This window comes from Gymnogyps californianus, chromosome 11 (assembly GCF_018139145.2).
Source record: "Gymnogyps californianus isolate 813 chromosome 11, ASM1813914v2, whole genome shotgun sequence".
In the NCBI taxonomy this organism is placed as follows: Eukaryota; Metazoa; Chordata; class Aves; order Accipitriformes; family Cathartidae; genus Gymnogyps; species Gymnogyps californianus.
Window position 1 is genome coordinate 17,529,281 of NC_059481.1, and position 22,385 is coordinate 17,551,665.

At 39.6% G+C, this 22,385-nt stretch overlaps 1 protein-coding gene across 1 annotated transcript in view; it reads left to right on the forward strand.

The window, feature by feature from the left end:
- The first annotated feature begins 3,506 nt into the window (after positions 1 to 3,506).
- Positions 3,507 to 22,385, forward strand: part of CHD2 (chromodomain helicase DNA binding protein 2) — a 73,894-nt gene continuing 55,015 nt past the window's right edge. The window contains exons 1-5 of the mRNA XM_050903151.1: positions 3,507 to 3,790; positions 6,460 to 6,531; positions 7,245 to 7,333; positions 11,656 to 11,716; positions 20,860 to 20,993. Of these exons, the coding sequence (XP_050759108.1) occupies positions 20,932 to 20,993 (62 nt within the window). The 5' untranslated portion in view covers positions 3,507 to 3,790; positions 6,460 to 6,531; positions 7,245 to 7,333; positions 11,656 to 11,716; positions 20,860 to 20,931. The remainder of the gene's footprint in view (positions 3,791 to 6,459; positions 6,532 to 7,244; positions 7,334 to 11,655; positions 11,717 to 20,859; positions 20,994 to 22,385) is intronic.

A 22,385-nucleotide genomic window follows, 5' to 3' on the forward strand; every position in this document is an offset into this window, starting at 1 on the left:
GAGCTGTATGCTACGTTTGCACGTCATGTATCGCAAAGAACAAGCTGCTTCACCAATCTTTTGGTATCCTCTGCTACAGAGGGCATGTCGGGGCGGGCAGGGAAGGGACGCTGCCCTGTGAAATTACATTGTGCTTTTGCATGTTGTCCCTAAGGGATAATAACAATCCTCATGGGAGCTGGGGGGAAGGAAAAAAGGTTGTAGAAGAAAATAGTTCGGGTGAGTACCAGAAAGTGAGGTTGTGTGCCTCCATCTGGAATTCTAGCCACAGATGCAGTCTCAGAAAATAGTTCCCAAATTAGTAATGGAAACATTAAGTTGTCTCGTTATTATCAGACATGTGGTTCATAAAACATGGCTGAAGTATTTGGTCTAATGATACACAAAGCAAGAAAGCGTGTCATCTAAAAGAGAAGAAATAAACTGTATGGAGGAATTTGCAGTTGTGTAGAAATGCTGAATTTAGAAGGGGGAAAAAAAAATGGGATAACTGCAGAGGCAGTAGGAATGAGAATTTTGTGTTTATAGAGAGCTGACCATGGGAGATAAAAATGTGAAAAAGGAGACTAGCACTGTTCTACTGTTTCATTAGGGAAGAAGAATGCAAACAGATAGACTGTTACGGCTACATGAACAGCAAAGTTGTCTGACGAGTGCCGCGGCTCGGGAGAGAGTGACTGTACTTGTGTTCACATACATACAACTCACTTGAAGCCAAGAAAGAGAAGAGGTAATGGATACTTGTGTAAGCTTTTTTGGAGCTGCTTTAGGCGTTGGTGGCCAGGAAGCAAAAGAGCACCACTGAATAGATTTAATGAGGATATTAGACTTCCAGTAATTTTTTGGTTACATGTAGCAGCAATACAGTAAGTTACTTTCAAAAACATTTCGTCTGTAAATGTACATGAATTTTTTTTTTAAGAGGAATAGCCTATTATACTAGACAGTCTGGTATAGTTAGAGAAAATCAGATAACAGTTTGAGCATACAGGTTAGGTCTTGTTCAGTTACAATCTCAAACTCTTCTGGCTGGAATCACACTACTCTTACAAAGTGCAATTATGTCTTGAATGCCTGATCTCTTTTCTCCCTTTCATGTGGTTATTACAAGTGATCACACTGTATAAATTTTTCTAGAAATGTACTTGTATTCTGGGAAGAAACAATAGAAAGGCTGGAAGTTGTACACTGAACTTCTGATCTTGGTCCTTGCTGTGAAGTCATACCTTGCAGCGTCGGCTGAAAATGCCAACGTAAGTAGAAGCACTTTTGCTGCGCCCTACTCTTATCTAGTTCCTGCCTTATCGTTGGTTGCCTTTCCCCTTTCTTCACTGTTGGTAGTTTTCCAAGGAGGACAGCATCTGGGTTCTGTCCATGCAAACACCTTTATGTACAGTTACGCGTGAGTAGTTCCACTGAAAGTAAGAGGATTAGCCTTTGCAAGAATCTGAATGGGAATGAAGTTGCAGAACAGGCTTCCTGCACTCCATAGTATCTGTAGAGCAGAACTTCAATTCTTCTTCTTGCGGGAAAAGAAAAAGGCCTTTTGCCCTTTTCCAGTGAGCAGCAGTATGTGCTGTTTTGCTCCACCATTGATTCCTTGGCTGGAGGCTCCCATGCTGTGGTACCTTTATGCAGGCCACCACCATCCCTTCTTTGAAGATGGTAACCACCTTATCACTGCTGTCTACGAGCCAGTAGATGTGTGCGTTCCTCCCCTGCTATCCTATACAAGGAGGTCGGCTTTTCTCTGTATTTTGAAAGGAAATACATCTCTTGGCCCAAATTTTTTCTCCTCGGGCACATTAGTGAGCAATTCTTTTCAGCTGACCAGCTACTTTTACAACTTTAGCGGCGATCTCCTGAGCTGGGTCCCGGAAAAGTCAAACTGCATGATTGCAACTGCCAGACTGGCTCCTGAGACCTTCCATAATCATTTTAAGCATTGTTAGTTTAATTGCTGCCATAACTACCCACATTATTAGTATAAAAAAGGAAGAATGGGACACCTTTCTCTCTGCTTTTAATGGAGTAAGCTGTGCAAATAAAAGGAGGAGAAAGGCATGCATATCGTTCAAAGTGACTGCTGAAGTGTGTAAATATTAATTATGCTGTTCTGTCATGTTTTCTGGGTGTGCCTCGTGCAGAGGAACATCATAACCGATGGGCTGGGGGCAGGCATTTATGACAGTGACCAAGAATGTGGGGGATGCCCCTCTATTGTGCTAATATCTGAAGTGGTTTCCATGGCAGTAGTCAAAATAGGAGACAGTGTCCTGGTGAGGTTGGCATATGAGACAGTTTCTATGGTGTTGGCTAAAAAAAAGCGCGATACCTACTTTTATTTGGGTGTCTGTGGTGTTTTTGGGAGGTACTAATGAGGACTGGGATTGTTGCTGCAGACAGGCAGGTGATGCAGTCGCTCTGGCTCTTTTCACCAGCGGGGCTTAGGAGCAGGTTGAGGGCGTACAACGCAGAGGAAGCCCAGGGCAGCTGGCTGTACTCGGGTCAAGAAAGCAAAGGTTTTTGTGGCATCACTTTCTGTGGTGAGGTGGAGCCAGTGACCAGGCCTGGCTGGCAGGTGGGCTGTGCCAGGGCCCAGGCCGAGCTGCCGAGTATGGAGGGCTACTGAGAACAGAGGTGCTTTTTGTGGGAATGGCAGCATAGGGTGCGATAGCAAACGAGGCCGTGAGGCTAGGGGTTCTTACAAGCCAAGTCAGGGGGAGTTGAACCTCACTGTAGATCCGTGCGGGCTGGCGAGGGGCGCCTTGGGCAGGCTGAGGTATGAAGAGATTTCTGAAGCGGGGGCTAGAAGGCGGCGCTCAGACCGAGCCGGGGTCACGGCTGAGATGAGGCGGGGTGGAGCTGGGGACGCCCCGGCCAGGTGGGGCTGGGGAGGGAGCGGGGGTGGCAGCAGGGCCGCGGGCCGCCGGCGGGGCGGGCGCTCCGAGCCAGCTCCCCGCCGCCCGCCTCCCTCCTCCCCTTGGAGGGAGGCTGGTGCGGCCGGGGCGCGAGCCCGCGGCGGGCGGGGCGGGCGCGCGAGGCGAGGAGGCGGGCAGGAGCCAATGGGGAGCGGCCGGCGCCGCTCGCCAATACTCGGCGGCGGGCGCTGAGGCGGGGAGCGCGGCCAATAGGAGGCCGCGGCCGCGGTGCGCGCGGGCCCGGGGTGGGGAGGTCGAAGGAGGGCGCGGCGCGGCCAATGGAAGCGGTGCGCGCGCTCGGGCCTGGCGGGGAGGGCGCGGCGTGGCCAATGGGGAGCGGCGCGCGGCGCGCGCGCAGCCGAGGGCGGGGCGGGGGGGGGGGGGGCGCTGCGCGCCGTAGGTAGGGGCAGGGGCGCGAGCCCGCCCCTTCCTCGCCGCAGTGAGTAGCGAGCGGGCGGCCATGTTGTGCGGGGGGAGGGGAGGAAGGAGTTGAGAGGAGACGGGAGAGACTCTCTCACACACACGGCACAAGATGGCCGGGGAAGCAGGCGCAGCTGCAGCCGGGCTCCCGGGCGCTCTCCCCGCCGCTCGGAGCGGGGAGGCCCGGCGAGCGCCCCGGGTGCCGGTCTCGGGGGCCAAGTCGGGCCCGGCGCTCTGGGGGTTCCGGGGCGACGGAGGGCGGCGAGCCGGGCTGCCGTGCGGGGCTGCCGACGGGCGGAGGGCAATGGCGCCGGGCTCCGGAGCTCTGCCCGCGCCTCTCCCTCGCCGGGCGGGCGCGGGGCTGTCCTTCGCCGCGGGCAGGGCGAGGAGGGGAGCAGCGCCCCGTTCTTAGGGCCCCCGTTGCCTGCCAACGGGCTGCTCTTCGCCGGGTAAGTGCCTGAGTCTCCTCGCTTCTCATTGTCCTTTGTCCTTGGGAGGAAAAACAAAATGTCCTTGGAGCCGGGAGGGGGAGGGGGCGCCTGCTTCTCCTTGCCCCCCCCCGCCGCTCCCTGAGGGGAGCCGTGGGGACCCCCGTTCGTCTTCGTGACCCCTTTTGGGTGAGGGGGGAGCCGCGCAGTTTGGGGAGGGAGCGGCGGAAGAAGGGGTGCCGCAGAGGGAGCCCACCTCGGCGACCGCCCCGGTGACACTCGTCGGCTCCCGGGCTGCAGAGCGCTCCCCCTCCCCCCTGCTCGTGCAGCACCGAGGGGGCTCCGCACACCCCGTCCCCCAATGCAGCACGGAGGATGGGGGCAGCTGCAGACGGGTTCCCCAGTGCAGTAGTGAGGGAAGGGGGGGCTGCAGACCTGTTCCCCTCCAGTGCAGCATGGAAGGGGGGCATCTGCAAACCAGCTTATAACTCCAATGCAGCAGTAAAGGGAGGGGGGGGGAGAGGTGAAGACTGTACGACATCATCAGTTAAATGTTTAGCCCCAAGCCCGGATCTGTTTAAAGAGCATTTGTTGCCCATTGCTGCTCAGACGGGGATATGTTTTCGTAGTTTGTAAGAACAAAGACGCCATGTCCTTTTCTCTTAAAAATAAAACTTGGTGGTTTTTTTGTGGGGTGTTGGCTTTTAACTCTTTCTAAACCAGTAAGAAAAAACAGGCTGCGGATGAGACAGCTTAGTACTTTACTGAAACAATAGATAGAAATTTACTTCACTTGCAAAACAGCAGTTCAGGTGCAGAACTTTAAAGAAAACTCTTAAGAATTACGTGCAATATGATTTTGCAATTAACACGGCAATACAAGAACTTACAAGCTTAAAAAAAACAAAGCTCGGTCATGCCAAGTCTACAGTTTAAAGTTGGCAAAATACTACAGTTGTGATTTAGACGACCCTATGAGAAGAAAAGGTAGTTACTGAAATATGAATTATGTGATAAGGAAACGAATGGGTTTGTGTGTGACATTAAAAGCTTTTAAAAAGCATTTATTGGATGTCCGTTTTTAGTGTTCAGTTTATGCGTTTTTCAGGGAGCTCGCAGTCATTTCTGTTTATGTAGCATTTTTATCGTTGTTTCGATGGTTAATAATTTAGAAGTTGTAGAACACCTATTGCAAGACTTCCTAAAAATGCAAGTTTAAATGGAATGCCTGATGTTTGTTTTGCGTTGGTTCACATTCAGCAATTACCAATTTAAAGGTAAAATTGTAATTCCAAATGTATAAAAAGTCACTGTAGTAGAGCAAGAGGTAAATATTAAGAACTTTAGTTTTAATTGGAGATTGTCTATGGCCATTTGTTGAATTTATCTGGTGTACACTTGTACAGGATTATAAAACTCTGTGCAGGTTTTAAATGTTGCAATTGGAGGTAAATCTACATTTTTCGGTACTTCCTCTGCAAATACGAATCCGTCATTACAACAATGAAAGTTGGCTTTTTTTGGAAATATAAATACAAGTTTCAGCAACCATTGAACTTCTATCACCTTTATGCAAAGTGTTCAGTATCTTTATTTTAGATTTGGGTTATGGTGGTTTTATAACCCGAGCAACAGTTCTGCAGTATAGAACAGGTTGTGACATACACACTTTGCTGAAAAGAAAGTTCTAGCTTTAGGTGGGTGTCTGCTGTATTTTTCTTTTTTTTCTTTTTTTTTTTCCTTCAGTATATTAGGGGATAATTTTTTGAACAGCTTTGACTTGTTTCTTTCAGCTACTGAAAATAAAATAGCAGCTAAGTGTCTGTGAAAATAAATTGCTCTTAATTCTTAACGTATTTTATTTAATGGTTCTGCATTTTTGTATGTATAAGGCGTAGGAATTTTAATTTATATTTAGATAGCTTTTAATGTAACATTAAAATGGTTTTTTAAATTACCCGCATATTTACAGAATGATTCCAGACTTCTTCTAGAGTATGAAATAGTGGTGATAAATATAACTGCTGTAAAATAAAATGTTAAGCCTTTTTCACAAAAGGCGAGAAAAGTTGGCTAGAGGTAGTGCAAATATGGTGTTCCTTGTGTTAAAGAGCATAGTCTGGGATCTGATTAAAGGTTAAAGAAGCTGAAGGTTTTAAAAAACTATTCTGAAGGGCAAAAAAAGATATCTTTTTGGCGGAGATCAAGTAACTTAAAATTCAGAGAAGCTGATGACAGAAGCCATTTTAAAATTACTTTGCTATCACTAGAGGGTTTATTTAATTTTGTATAGCCTACTTCTAAAGACTTTAATGTGGAAAAAAAGTACAAGGACTGAGAGGTATTGTGTGATAAATTACTCAAGAAAAAATCTTGAATTGGCTAGCATTTGATCTCTAAGCCATTCAAAATTAAAGTAATGGGAGACAGAAGAGCAGATTGCAGTTATTCATGCAAAAATGTAGATCATGCATGTTGTATGTCAGTCGCCCTTCATCCCCAGTGTTTTTCTTCAGCCAAGTATGTACAGCCACCCGTACTTTTATTTTTAGAGTTGAGTTCTAAAGATACTGCTATCACAAGTTTTTCCTAACTTAATAATTACCTAAAGATCAATAAATTTCAAGCATCTGACTTGTTCTGCTTTTCTAAAGCAAAATGCTGAAAATTTCTATACTTTCTTTTTTTAGGTAGAATTCCGTGAACAATACCTTATATCCTGACTGGCTTCCAGAAGAATCGTTCATACCTTACTTTCTTAGGTAAGAGTGATTATAACTTGTGGTAGTATGTTCATTTCCTTGTTATTTTTTTGATCTGGGGATTTGCCTTTTTGCTACTGTGCGGATGGGAAGTAAAAAAATCTCATTTTTAAATTGGAGGGGACACATTTTATAAATTATCTGGACTTTTTAAAAGCCTTTTTTTGCAGATGTGGGTAGACTGTCTTAAAATAATGTGATGTTTATGCTGCTACTTCTGTATAAATTGTAGTTTACTAAGGCTAATAAGTGGATTGGTTTTTTTTATATATGTATACACATACATATGCATTGTATTTGGTGGGAAATGATGGTATTTTCATATAAACCCAGAAGTTCCATATGTCCCATTTCACCAGTGAAAACATGCATTGAACTTTAAAAATTGTTTTGGTTTTGTACTTAATGAGTTTGTAGCATTAACGCTTGGGGATACTGTAGAATTTGTATATGACAGTAATAACCCTAGACTTCAGGTATTCATACAGAGGGAGATTTTTGGGGCCTGTTTCTCGTTTTTGGAGACCTGAATGCTAATGCTTGGCAAGGATAGAACATTACGTTTTTGTACTGTAGGTAAAATTTTTAATAATTGTAAGACACCTTACGTGTTTTGAAAAAGTTTATATCAGTAGAGAATATTAGAACTGTAGGTAAAATCTGTATGTACCTTTGTTTTCAGACAAACCTGGTTTTGTTTTTTTTCTTTAAAGGCTATTACTGGATATTGTTCTTACTTCAAAAATTCAGATGGCTGGCTGGGTAAAAGACCTTGAACAAAATTCTGTACTGTGCATTCCAGGTATGTTATACTGTGTTGTGGGTTTTTTTGTTTTGTTTTGTTTTTAAATTATCCTGGAAGTAACTTTTTTTTAGCGAAATAAACATTGAACATTTAAGCTACAATGTTTTACCGTGTTGAATTTTCTTTCAAGTTTTAGTGCGTTTGAAAACTGTTAGTATGTACTAAATACAGTAATGTTAATGTCTCCTTACGCATCTTCTAAGATTTTTATGATCACTCATAAATAAGACTTTTTCTAAGAATCTGAAATGACCATGTCAACACATTGTAAAATAAAGCTGTGCTTATGAGGATTGCTACCTCTACTAAGGACATTCAGTCTAATAAAACTTTAGAAATGCTTTTCCTTCAGTTCAAGGTGTTGATTCAGTAGCAAGTGACACTCATAAGCTTTTCCTTTCCAATAAATTGTTTTTATACATTAAACTTAGAAATTCCTTTTTGCATGTAAATTTTACTCTAAAAGCCTAAACCTGCACCCAGTTGTTATGAAGCATCTTGCTGTCCTTCTTGCAGTATAAACAAATCAGCTTTCTAATGTTTGATTATTTTTATTTTCTTTTTTACATTTTAAGGTTCTGCATTTAGAGACAGAGTAACATGTTATATTTGAGTCATGCTTTCACCACTGTGTAATTAAAAGTTGGGGATCTTGTTTGCCTGTTTTGACTGGTTCCTTTTCACAGCTTACCATGCTAATGTACTTCAGTACGTATTCAGGACCTCAGAGTGTAAGGCGTCTTCATGAAGACGTGTATCAGGATTCTCAAAAATACTCTTGATAATTTGCTTTTAAAAATTACATAATTTATCACGACAACTTAAGAATACAGATCTTGTGAACCCCTACCTGAGTGCAGCTGTTCCCTTTGGCTTGGATGAAGGCTTCAGCCTGTTCCTGTAAGAGAAGTCATATACCAATTTTGGATAAGCTTTTTAAAAATGTCTCTTTAGGTTGTAATAAACCTTTATCTGCAGTAAGTCACTGCTAATATGCAAGGCAGAATTCAAATAATATTTATAGATAATAGACATGTACCATACACAGTGGATGTCCTGTAACAAAACACAGCTAACGAACAAGGCTGTTAGGTATGTTCTAGAACTTCATTGTGTAACTGTCTGGTGAGAAGTTTGAGAATTAGAAGTTTGTGTTAGAATGATCTGGTACCTTGAGAAGAACAGCAGAACATATTTGAAATGCCACGTGAATTTTCAATTTAGAGGGTCAGAATCACTAGATACTGCACAGTCTGTTACGGTAAAGGCAAGACTAGCCTGATTCACGTAAAAGTCTGATAGTAATAATGGGGCTGAACTTGTCAAACTCAGGACTTGTATTCCTAATGTTAAATCCTTAAATGTCTAAAGCTGCAACTTTTAATTGACCTACTTTGAAAAAAAAAAAAAAAAAAAAGAAAAAAAAAGAGAAAATACCGTGCTCAAGAGCAGAATCATCTTGACTGACCTGAGCGTTTTATGATGAATATGAAATTGAGCACTTTGATCTTAATGGTCTTACATATTTTCTGTGTCATTATGATGCTGTTTGTGCTGAATAGATATTACAATAAAAACAGTTTTAAATGTCCATTGTTACTTTTGTGAGCTCTTTGGAACTGCCTTTTCTTGTAAGAACAACATGTTTTCATCTAGTAAATGGCAGCTTGACCTTTAGGTTAGGTAGACCTCAGTAGGCTAGATGCACACTACTGGGGACTTGAGGAAAGTTTTAAGTTTATGACCACCCTACAGCATACTAATGAGGATTGACGAGGTCAGAAGAATGCTCTCTGGTTGAGTCTTAATAACTTTTTTGGTAGAGGAAGCTGTTCCTCTGTGGTAATACAAAGCCATATTAAGTATTCTCATAGAATTAATTTGTAGCATTGACAGCTTATATGGAAAAACATTGGTGTGGTGATACATACCATTTTTGCCAAAATACTTTCTTAATTTATCCCAAGAAAGAATCTGATGTCAGGTAAATAGCTTTAGAGCGTCTGACCTCAGCTCGTGCTGCAAAAGGATATACGCTTTCCTGATTCTTAGAGCTAGCAGTGCCAGTCTTTTGGTGAAGGAGTCATGGACCTGTGATGCAAGGCATGTTTTATGTGGCGTAGGCCGTACTGTACTTATGACATCTCATTCTATAATTTAAAAATAAATATAAGCCACAACTATAAGACTACCTAAAAAAAAGTAAATCCATGTTTATTTTTAAATAGGGGATGGGTTTTTTAATCACACAGGGGCTACAACAATTAGTGGGAGCAGTCTGATTAAAAGATTTTCAGTTTGATGTTTATTAAATAAATTGAATGTTAAATAGGAAATACAGGTGTTAATCTGAAAGGCTAACTTTTTTCAGCTGAAACTTGTATTTACTAGCGCTATAGTTCATGGCTCTTGGCATAAATCTTCAGCTTTTGTGATGCATTCTGTAGTTCGGGAGTGAATGTGTTTTGGATATTAAAATTCAAAAACTCAAAATGCAGTGGTATATTTTATAATGGTGGAAAAATGATCACTCGTGATCATATGAATGCAGTGTAATACGTTATTAACATCTTTGTGCTGTTTTTACAAAACTCATTGTTTGGTTCATCCGTTCACTTCAGAGTAGAGAAGTCTTACTACTACTAACTGATGCCACCCTGACGAATATTAGATTCCTTTTGCAAAATTTTGCTGAGGTGAGAAGAATGTGCTCTGGTTGAGTCTTAGTAACTTTTTCAGTAGAGGAAGCTGTTCTTCTGTGGTGATATAAAGCCATATTACGTATCCTCATTAAAGTTTCTGTGAAATTACCATAACTGGATGCTAACTCTAGAATTAAAGAAAACAGGAATGAACTTGAATGCAGATGATGTATGTTTAGCTGTGCTGTAAATTATTAAAAATGGATGAGAGCTGTAAGTTGAAAATCCTTCAGTCATTAACTTTACCTAGTCTTCATATATTAAACTGTAGTTTCTAAGTGGCTTTTTTTTTTTTGAGTTAAATGGTATGTATAGGACAGAAGGAGATTTAAAGGACATAAGTAAACCTCTTTACCTAGTTCATTTCTTATGCTTTGCATGACTGATAGATGCCTCTTGGATGATCAAAGTCCAGCAACCATGTTGTGTTTCTTCTACAAAGTGCCCATCCACCATTTTAGAAGTACTTCAGTTTTGTGCTTCCATTTAATAGCAGCTGTTGGATCACATTTAAGTGCATGTTTTAAACCTCGAAATTTAATGTTCGTTTGGATATTCTGCGTTTGTGCCAGTTTACTAGTATAATTTTTTAATCATTTCCCCTTTCTAAAGGGATCTTTTTCCATATTAATCATTTCAAGTAAATTACATCAACAAATTACAACTCTGTTCATCACAGCTTGCTTTCTACATATCTAAGTAGCTATCCATTTGAAGAGGAGAATTTAGGAGATTGTAGAAAATTATGCACAGTATACTATCACTGAATAGGTTCATTAATTTTTACGTATTTGAGGCTATATTCCAATATAAGTAGATTCTGAGAGATCACGAGAGGAGCAGTTTGCTTGTACATGTTAGGTGGATAACTTGTATGGCTCATGATAATGGATGATTTCATGCAGTTGAAATTTACAGTAAAAAAAAAAGGGGGGTTCATGAGTTGTTATAGAGTTTTAGATCTTATTTTAATCTTACTACCTCTGCTTAAGGTGATTTTGATTAAATGTTTATTGATGTGGATTAGCCAGTAAGCATTTTCAAAGTCGAGTTTTCAAATTTGAGCCTTGCTCTTAAGGGGATAACTTTCAGATACAGAGTAGATAACTTGTTCCATATCAGGGTGTTAAATAATTCCACTGCATCTAGCTGATACCACCTCTCAGTAAAATGAGTATTTTCATTATTTTTATGTGAAGGGCAGATAAGTCAGTTTAAGTGTACTTCCACTTGACGTCCGATCTTTTTCAAAAATTTCAAAAAACATGTTTTTGTTGTTGTTGCTGCTTTATTTCTCAAGGGCTTTGTGTACAGGACTGTGTCTGAATTTCTTGGGTCGTTTGCACAGGTTTTTTGATAACAAGTTGCCTAGTGATACTTCAAATTTTTTATAAAAATGTCTTTTGTACTGTATGCTGTGATCTGCTGGGAATGTTTTGGGTTTTTGGTTGTTTTTTTTTTTTTTTTTTTTTTTTCATTTGAGGATAGGGCTTTTGTAATACTCTTAGGCTAGTGCTCTGGTCTTCTAGACCCTTAAGTTTGTGGGGTTTTTTTTGTTGTGGTTTTTTAATTTATTTTCTTTTAATTCAAGTATTTAATATATAATTTTCCCTACAGATGTGTTGAGGAATTGGTTTACTCACTGTAAGCAAAATAACTGCTGTTGGTTGAAGCACTGGTAAGTTGTTATTCCTAATAACATTTACTTTTTAGCTTTAAAAAAAAAACCCAACAAACACACATGGCTATAATGTTTAACTTGCTGAAGTTTTTGGCTGAATACGTCCTGAAGTTCCTTAAAGTGTGTCTGTGTGCACACATGTGTTTCTAGAAGGCTCAGTTAGAAAGACCACAGGATCATTCTTGCTGGGCTCAGGAAATGAAGCTATACTTGGATAGTTCTCTCAATTTGTCTCACTGGAGAGCAGCTTTCATATCCAATTGTAGTTCTTTGGTCTTCTGCTTCTGTGATTTGACTCTATATTTCGTTGAGAACTATTAAATCATAGATTTGCTTGTTCAGAAGGGTTTGGTATACAAATGTCTGTCTCTACAGAGAAGTACTACACACAATTTGGATAACAAATGGTGTGGAAAGTATCATAGCAGGCAGAACTTGTCTTACAAGCATCTCGTGTTGTCCTTTTGTGCTTCTGTTAGGATCAGTGAGAGTCTTTGAGCAGATAGTAACTGCCTTCTGTTCTATGATTGTTCTGTTTCTGTTCTTCATTGATAAAGCTTCAGCGCTGCAGAAAATGGTATGTAATGCTGGTACAGTTTCCTGTATTAAACTGCTAGCTGATAGACTTCATTTAGGAATCATTCCTCATACAGTCAAAATGCAAAATTGGCAGGCTTGAGTAGAAAAATTCATTCAGTTCTATACTGGATGAATATGGGTATAAGATTTTCTCTAGTGTCCTTAACTAAAAGGAATTTGGTCTTGATGACCTTCTGCTGTCTCTGGCACATTCTGTGACTCTCTTGGGAGTTGTCTCTGGAAAGACCCAAGTCCTTTTGTCTTCCTGTCTGCTTAAAATTCAGACTCCTTGATTCTACATTTTTAGTTAAAGCATCCATTGCATTTTGTGTATGTGAATTAACTTTTTTTTAGTGGGAAGCTCTATTCCTGTAGAACTATGCTTCAGAATATATGCTTTTCTTTAAAAGAGACAGTTTCTTGGAGACAGTTCTTTCGGTATGACATGCTACCTGATTGAGTAATGTCTTCCTTAGACTGCAGACAGCTTAGGAAAATGTTCCAAGATGCAAATATTCTCTCATTTCAGTGGATAGATGATAGTGACTTTTAACTGTCCAATGGCTATGTATGTTAGCAGAGACCTTCAGCAGCCATGCTTACCTTGTACAAGCTGCCATCTATGCTGCCTCAGATGCTAGAAAAGCAGCTACTCCCTGTTTGTACTCCAAAGTCCCATGCTTTCTTCTGATTTACTCAAGTGATGTGGAGACTAATGTAGAGCTCTTTTGAAAGGAAAAAGGAGCATGTGGGGGTATGGTGCAAACCTCGCTAGGCCGTGTTATTGTGGCCTTGTGCTGCTTTTAGCTACATTTAATTTTGAACCAATTTTATCAGTGGATTTTCAGTCCTGAAGCAAAACAGTAGAATTCATGAACTTTGAGGAAATCAGTTCTTATTGTGTGTACATGTGCTTGGTTTTGATGGTCTTTGATTAGTGTTTCATCTCTTCTGCTACTGTGTTCTGTAAGTTTTATTACTTTGTTCTTTCAGAAGTTTTACGCTGTTTTTTTACACTGCAGGTATGTGTAGAACAGTGTATTTCTTGCTATGTTAGAAGTAAATATTACTCCTTCCAACTATTCCTCAAAACTCTTCCTATGCTGTCCACTGTTGCCTTTTTTCGCCCAAATCACCTGCTATAATCTCTAAACATGTGACTCATGTTCCATTTTTGTATTAGTCTTCATCTGTTTCCTACATCTTCCTGTGTGCATTTTTTCTGTTTTCTCTCATCGGATGGTAAATTAGCTGTTGTCAGATCTGGTTTGTTGAGCAGGAATTTGCCTTTTCAGTTACACACTGAGTAATTCTTCCATCCTTTCTGTTTTATAATGCTTACCTAAAGGAAAGGGTGAATGTGAAACTTTGAATTGACTTAAAGAAACAGTTGTCTTCAAAAGAAGCTGCTTAAAAATGCATTTGTAAAAACATCCAAATGTATGGGTCTTGAAAGATCTAGTATTACCCTCTCTGGTTAACATAGATAATGTTGAGTTGAAGCACTGATTTTTTTTTTTTTTTAATAGAAGGGGGGAAATACTTGAAAACAGCAGGAGCTTTACTGAAGTTGGCATACTTTGCTTAATACAATAAAATTTATTATTTAAAAGTAATACCCACAGAAGAGTGCATCTGTGAATGAAGTCACATCTTACCCTAAATTAATCTCTAAATCTGAGAAACATGGCAAACAGCCTTTCTTAGCTAAAAATACCTGATCCTACATGAGTTGTGCTTTTACTGCTGTGCTTGCTGAACCTCTGACAGTGGTAAAAGCAGACTTAGGACTGTCCAGAGTACTTTGTTACTTTTAGAGATTGGACAGAACATCATTATGGACTTTAAATGTCAATAAAGGGCACGTCTGCTTTTTCCTCTAGTGTAAAAGTTACCAGAGATGTGTCTTTGAGAATAAAATCTTGTTTTAAAGAACTTTGAAGTGTAGAACTTCAGGTTTGGTTTGCTCAGAACCTCATTCTGTCCATTCAGCTCCCTCTGTTGGAGTGAAGTGAATTCCCTTTACTAGCAGTATGTCACCTTGGTTTTTAAGTTTAAGCCTCAGTGTGAGAGATTTCACTTTGGAAAACTGTGTAAATGTATTGGTGTCTTACATGCCTGTGCTTATGCATGGGTGTTTTACATGTTGTTACCGGCCTTCAATTTCACACGTAAGAAATGCAAGGTTTCAATGGACATGAAATTGCTGAAGCCATGTTTTTGGCCATAAGGGATGTCTTTTATTGCTGTGGTCTTTTAATAGGTAGAGCAACAAATAATTAATTACAAAAAAATGAAGAGAAATACTTTGTAAACTCAGATATTTCAAAACCGTTGCCTTAAACATTTAGGCATGGTTGTGAATGGTTTCTGTCTGTTGACAGGGAGTGTCAATATGTTAACAGTGATTTGAAGGAAACTTTAAAAGTATTACATGACTACCCAGGTGCCTTATTTATCGTGACCAAAATACTGTGTTTGGAAACAAATACAGTAAATAGTAGATAATAGAAGCTTGAAAAAATAGGATGATGCCTAATTGATGTTACAGAAGGAATGAAATACTCATGTCATCTAGCAAAAATATTGGGCTTTTCAATGGCTACCTTAAGTGTAGGATCACTGCATATATCTTAGTGGAGGAGGATTATATTTTTGCAACATTATTGAAACTTCTTAGTAAAATGTGCCTTAATTCATAAGTAGACAAATGCTGTGAAATCTTTTAAAGCAAATGTAGGTTTCACATGAAAAAGTGTACAGATTGCTATTAATATTTTGGCCATTACTGTGGCGTCTTCTTGATAGATGAATAACTTCTAGAACAAAGGCTGTTGTAGCGTGTTAATTGTAATATATCATCAGTTCTGTTTACTGCTAATTATTTTACAAGGTCAAGAGAAGAGTTTATAATGAATGTGGTGGGGTTACTTGCAAAGTTTTTGGTACAACCAAATGTAGGTGAACCTAGTAGCGAAACTTGCCCTTAAATTGCTTTTGGCAGATCTCGTTAGTGTCTAAGGCAGAAGGCTAACCCAAGTGAAAAGGGCCTTTCAAGGTTGACTAATATGTAACTAAATTACATTTTTGAGAGGTGGGGAAAGCTGATGCCAGTAATTAAATTTCCTTATGTTAAGCTTCTTACAGTAACTATAAAAATTATTTTATCAGTCTTACTTATGGGGTTTCCACTGTGCTCCTGTTAGTACTTCTGAATATTTGATTGTGACAATAATGGACAACTTTGTGGTGGTTTATTTTTCATGGTTTGGTACCTCGGTCAAGGCATTAGCATTAAAAATTATTCAAAGTTTTAATTTATCTTCAAATGCCTAAATGGATTTGAAATTTGGCTAGTATACCAATAGGAACTAAAAAAACCCCCAAACCAACTCAACCCCAGAAAACTGTTTATTCAGTTTAGTGGAGGGGCAAAAAAAAAACCACTTTCAAAATACTTAATTCCTGTCTTAACTGAGGATGAGTTGAATGCTTGAAACAAAGAATTTCTGCCAACTTGAATGTTCAATTTCTGGTTCTGAAAATGTGAAGATCCTGTGGTTGAATACTATTACAACTACGCACGTTGCACAATGCAAAGCGAAGTGAATTACTAGATCCTATATTCCACTTCTGTGTGCTGTACTTCTTTTCCATTGTATTCAAAACAAGGAAGTCTGTAAAGGAGTATAGAACAGGACATATGGGCAGTTGTGAAAGTCAGACTGAGGCTTGCTGCACTGGTTCCATTGCTGTTTGCTTTGCTGTAACTGGTTATTTTGAAATGAGAATGGGGAAACTGGAATGATGAGGCAGAGACCACTAGATGGCTCCACTAATTTTTGCTGTACTGTGGGTAATTCCTGCATCACTTGTAAGAACCTGCCTGGGATTATCAGGGCAACAACATAGTGGTGGAGTTGGCTTTCAGACTAAAATGAGGTTAAAGCTATACACATTCAAAAGAATAAATTGGCGGAGTGCAGTTACTCAAAATCATGAAGACATTTTAAAACCTTTTTTGTACGTCAGTCTCTTCTACAGTTAACGTTGGTTTTAAAATGATGTTCTTAACACTTAGTAACTTCCTGTACTTGATTTTTGCACGTTGGGAGAACTGTTTTTTTAAGTACATAAGCTTATTTTTCTTGGAAGAAAATGTAAAGATGGGGACGTTTGGTTTGTATTTATCTATGTGGAAGTCATTTGCTCAGTTTGGTTTGCCACTCAACCTGTGGGCTTGGTTGCTGGTTTATGAAGAGTAAAGTTGGAATATGGATCAGGAGTAGTATGGTGGCCTTGCTAAAGGCAACTAGTGTAACTTGTTACCGTTTTCATGTGACTTCTGACATGTCCTTTCCCACCAGTAACTAAACCAGTCAATCCGTTTTGTTTATAAGTGTGTGTTTGCTGTTGCACTGTATGTCTTTCATGAGCTGGAAAACTGAGTTAAGATGGTGGAATGTCTTGTCTCCAGTCACCATCTGTATATAGGAAACCACTTTTCATGCCTATTACATTGGTTTTGATGGATCTATGTCTTTGAAGAAAGGAGCATGGACAGTAGTTAAAAAATTTGGCTTATGATAAACTTGGTTTTCCACTGAGCAGTATCAGCTTTAGTTGATGGGTCAGTCCAATAAAGATGGTTGCCAAAGCAAATATCTCAGATTTCCCACTATTGTTTTCTCTAGTGTTTTAACACTATGGAGAAATTTCAAATGGAATTTATGGAGCCTGAAAGGGTTCTTGAACTTCTAATCATTCCTCCCCTACTTCTTTATAGTTTTGATTAAAGTTTATATTTTTGACTCTTGAACTGATGATTTGACGTAGTTTGTTCATGATAAAAGTAGATGTTCTGGAATGTGTAATACAGAATAAAGCATCAGTTATATGTTTAAACTATCTTCAAGGTACAGTAGTTGAATGTCTTAGTTTAAAGATATGATCTGTATTCCAACAGCATTTTTCTTTTAATTTTTCATAAAGAATCCAATCAGATGAAGAGTGTCAAAAGGAGTCTACGAATGAGACACCAAGATGGCAGTTCCACTGTTGATTGAGAGGTTGAGGAAATGGACTAATGCATGAGTGCTGTGATATGTCTGTCCAAGAAAAGGATGTTAAAACGTGGACTCTCATGTTATTAAACCAGAGAAGATCTGGGTTGTGATCATCCTATCAAAATGGACTTTGCACTTGAATTAATCAGGGGACTGTATCAGTGACTATCCAATGATGGATCTGTTTGAGGACTGGGTGGCAAAATTTTACTGTCGGGTTGTGTATGCATAACAGGCAAATTCATTTGGTAAGAGATCTGTTGCTACCCCTTTGGAGAAAATGTAATGTTTCTTTTAAGTGACTTAATAAAAGGTTTTGGTTTCTTTCACACTTTGTGTTTGTCCTTTCTGGCTGAATATTTTTTTTGTGTCATTGTGTTGATATTGAAGTGGGTTACGTTTTTGGTTGCTATTAAAGTGAGAAATACTTTAGCTGCTAAGCACTAAAGGCAAGGTAAAATTTTGTGCTATACTTGATTTAAAATGTGGTTTTCATTTGCAAATTATGTTCACTTTGCCATGACTTCCAATGAATTTTTATTCGCTGGTTTGTTCATTCAGGTGCTTAATGTTAGGGGTTTTTCAGTACTTGGCCTATTGTCAGAGTACTTCTGCTGAACTTTCTGAAGTTATTTTAAGATGGAATTGATATCAATTGAAGGCTGAGCAAATATGACAATAAATGAGTACTTGAATGTTTTGTGTAACTTTTTTAGGTATACTTCTTTGGTTGTATATGGGTACAGAAACTTTTCAACAGATTTCCTGGACAGCATACTTCCTAAACAGTCTATTTGGTCTTAAAATTGTTCTGTACAAGTGTCCAATCTGCTTCACCGCTATTTAATGTAGACTTAGCTGCGTGATACTGTACCATGTATTTGATGAGAAGAAATGGTGTTGTTTTTGATATTGCTACAGATGACATGTTAACCTTTACAAATGAATTTTAAAATGGTTCCAATGTTCAAAAAACAATTTCCTTTCAAGTTTCTTGTGGATCAAATAGTTAAACTGTAGCCACCTTCCTATGTATGTTTCACCTGAAATTCATAGTTGTCTTTGTTGTATGCTGGAGGGCCAAGATGACAAACCTGGTGCTGAGAACCTAGATGTTTTCTTTTAAAAACAAACAAAACCCCATTGTGTGTGTTCAACCATTTGGCTTGCTCAGACTTCTTTGTAAATATCCATTTTTACCATGATGAATTGTTCATACCTGTGTAATCCAGCCATTTTGATGATATGTGCTTGCTCAAGTTTGGTTTTGCCATGTGTTACATGGTGGAGTTGAATACTGGGACCAATCTAAAGGGATCCCCATTCAGATGAGTGGATTTTCTTAATGTTACCCAAAATTGCTTGGAATGGTCTTGCGTTGTGTCTTTTAGTTCTTGTAGTCTAGGTGCAAGGGGTCTTCTGTAAATAATCAGTAAAGTGAAATTCTTTAAAATGGACTGTGGCAACAAAGTGTTCCTACTCAAACCCCTTGATGTGGAAAGGTGATAGGTTATTGGAGGATGTGAATGGCAAGTGTGTGGAGGAGTTGATGGGGACTGTCTTGGTTCTACTGGTAGAAGCCAGTGGGAGGAGTTGATGGAGACTATCTTGGTTCTACTGGTAGAAGCCAGTGTTTTCAGGCTGTTGGGATGCTGTGCCATGGATGTCCCCATAGAAACCCAAACTAGCCCATTACCCCCTTCCCCCTCAGCAGTCTGCCAATGTCTGATTTCACTGTCTTGTGATGCTTACAACTATGCAAGATGTCCTTGTGCTTTAAGGAGTCTGTTGCTTGTGGGAAGACAACTGGTAGTCAGAATACAAGCGGTTAGGGGATGCTTGGATCTTGTCCATTTCCTCTGTGATACATCCTCTCAATACTAGGATGTTGTATGTGAGATGTTGCTTGATTTCCAGTTCTACAGCTTGGTTATTACACGGCTTTAAAATTCGTTTGTTGTGTTAAAATCTGTGAACGAACATTAATGGGTTAAGAAAGTGCATTAGACATAACCCTTTTAGTGGTGTCAGACTTATTTTACAGTAGTGCCTTTGCATAACTGATGAAAATTGTGTAGCTGTTGGATTTTTGTTGTCGGGGGAAACCACTAGGGAGGCGCTGTCGAGCTGGGGTTGGTTATCAGCAATGCGGGGCTTTCTTAGGAGCGCCTGACGCTCTTGTCCCAAGCTTTAAGTGCAAGTGTTGGGTGACGAATGGTGGAGCTATTGTCTGGGGACACTGCCACTGAATTGAAAAAAAGCTACCCCTTGGGTGGGGTGAGCCCCAAGGTGGGTTGTTGCTGGCTGCATGGCTGTTAGCTCCACTTCCATTCTTTCAAAATGGCTTGTAACAGCACCACTTCCTGTCCAGGGAGGAAGTAATTTTAGCCCAGGCACTGAAATATTTAGCAAATCTTTAAAACAAAAGGCACAAATTCCATTTCTTTCTGGTTTCAAAAGGGTGCCTGAGCCACATGGGGTTAAGGTGCCCCTTCAGCTGGGGTAGTTGGAAGAAGCCAGGGCTGTGGGGGTAGCAGGCACCCTTTAGGTGGAGGCTATCTCTTTTTTTGGTAGAAATGAAGGGGTGGGTCTATGGTACATCACCTGAGTTGTGGGGTAAATGTAGAGAGTGTCAATCAAAGGCAGAGCTCAGAGCTGGGAAGGAGCTCTAGATGGCGGCTGTGCCTTAGAGAGAGCGCGCTCAGCTCCGTGCCTTCCCCAACACTTTACGCAACTTTCCCTAACTTTCGGGCAGCCTCAGGGGGCCCCCACAGCCCCTTGCCTCTCCTAGGCACTAATCGGGGGCCGAGCGGACCTTTTTCGGGCAGAAAAGCAGCTTTTGAGGGCTCCCTTTTCGTGCCTTGCTGGAAAGAAGAAGCCGTGGAGAGAGCCCAGGTCGTTGTTTTTCCAGCTTAGAAGCCATGGCGTACCTCCATTTTTGTGCGCTCTCCTAATGAGCTTTTTCTCCCGGACATTTTTGTACTAATTATCGCTTCTTTTGCTTTATCGGCAGCATATTTTTGGGATTAGAATATATATTTTTTTTTTCATTCTCTGAAATTCGTATTTTATCATTATAACTCTAAATATTTTGGATCTAATGTTTTTCCACTACCCGAAACTAATATCGACTTGGTCCTGGCGGCGGTGCATGGATCAGGTAGGTGAGCAATTAATAATAATAATTTTTAGATTTCTGCTGTTTTGAGTACTTCGATTTTCGACCGATTTGAGCTGTATTGGGATGACGCAATAAGATACAGAGATTATTTGCATCCAGTGTTACTTTGGGAAAGTTTGCAGGATGCTCCTCTACTGTGTTTATTCTCGGATTTTTCTTCTAAAAACGATTATTTGTTTTAAATCTCCGTTTTGCCGTGTTGATCAGTGTTGTGTATTGTTATAACAATATCATTGCAGCGTCAGGACTTTGTTCCTGATAATGAAAGCCAGTGAAACGAACTGGGACCTTACCTTTCTTTCAACTTTTGACAGTAAATACCTGGGCACAGGACTTCAAAGCAAACAGACACCCCTGACCCCCTCTTAATATTTAAGAATAAAAAGATGATGAGAAATAAGGACAAAAGCCAAGGAGAGGAGGGTTCAGTCCACAGCAATGCATCGAGGTATGATCTATCAACTTTCTTTTTTTTTTTTTTGTAAAACCTGTGAATACCCTGTTTACTTTGACAGCCTTGGGTTGCTATCAGTGCTTAATACAAAACATTTTACTGATTTTGCTTCCTTTTTAAGGAATGACCTTGAGATTGTTAGCATGCCACACCCTAATTTTTTTGGTAGCAATTTCTGAAAGTTGTGTTGTGACTTAAGGGCCCATGTCATAGTCAAAAGGTACTGTACCTTTATTCAGGGGAGCCCTTTCCTCTGTATTATGTTTTTCCAGCTTTTGAATTTCAGTTTTTAGGTTTTTTGTGCTGTGAAAAATGACCTTGTCGGTTTAGCCATTGCTGCATTGCACCATTTTACATACAAGGCAAATTTTTCTTTGAAGAATCTCAGAAGTCTAAACTTTAACTGAGGGCCATACAGAAGCCTGGTGTAGTAGTAAATTATAGTAAATAGACACAAGAAAAAGTTACATGAATGAAAAAAAGCTCATTTTAAAATATAAACTGGAAAGTGTCTGTTTGTCTGATACCCCTTACTTCAAATTTTATTTGAGCTTGTAGAACTTTGATACTGTTGAGGTATTTTAGAATATTTTTATACAATTTAACCAGACTTTCTCCTGCTGGTGATAGCATTTCATATCATAAAATATACACTGGGACTGTTAACAAGAGGCTCCAAATGCTTTGCTTGTTTGTTTAATGTATTTTTGCTCAGAGTGTTTTTATTTAATTTTGTTGAGTAATGAGATTCTTTACAGATTTTTATAAACTTAACCTTGATGTGGGAAAAGTACGAAATACTGGAAATGTTTGCTAGGAATGCAGAAGTATAATTACTGAATTGCTCATTTTGTATTTAAAGGGTCGGCTTTTTTGAAAATTTGAAATTAAACTATATGCATTTTTGTTTTCTAGTTTGTAAATACACTTGAGTTTTGCATTTTGTTAATTTTAATTGAATCTTGGCCTGTTTATTTTTCTCTGGTGTTGTCTTCAGTAATTTTTAACCAACATTAATAAAAAAGAATTCTGAACTGTCTGTTGTATCACATGTGCTCTATGTGATGTTTGCAGGTGTTTGAATAGTGTTCTTGATGTCCAATATTTAACCTTCCTTAAACACACAAACTTGAAATACTGTGGGGAATATATATATATGTATTATAAATTACTGTAACCTTCTAGCATAAACTTGGGTGGTATTCTGAATGTATTAAAATTGCAGTCAAATTTTAAATCCTAAAATGGATATGGGTAAGTTTGTTTAATTTGAAATTATTAACTAAATTAGCCTCAGGGACTGTTGAAGCATTACATATAGCACCTATACAGAGCTTTTATAATAATGCAGTTTAAAAACACATCATACTTTCAAACTGCATTATC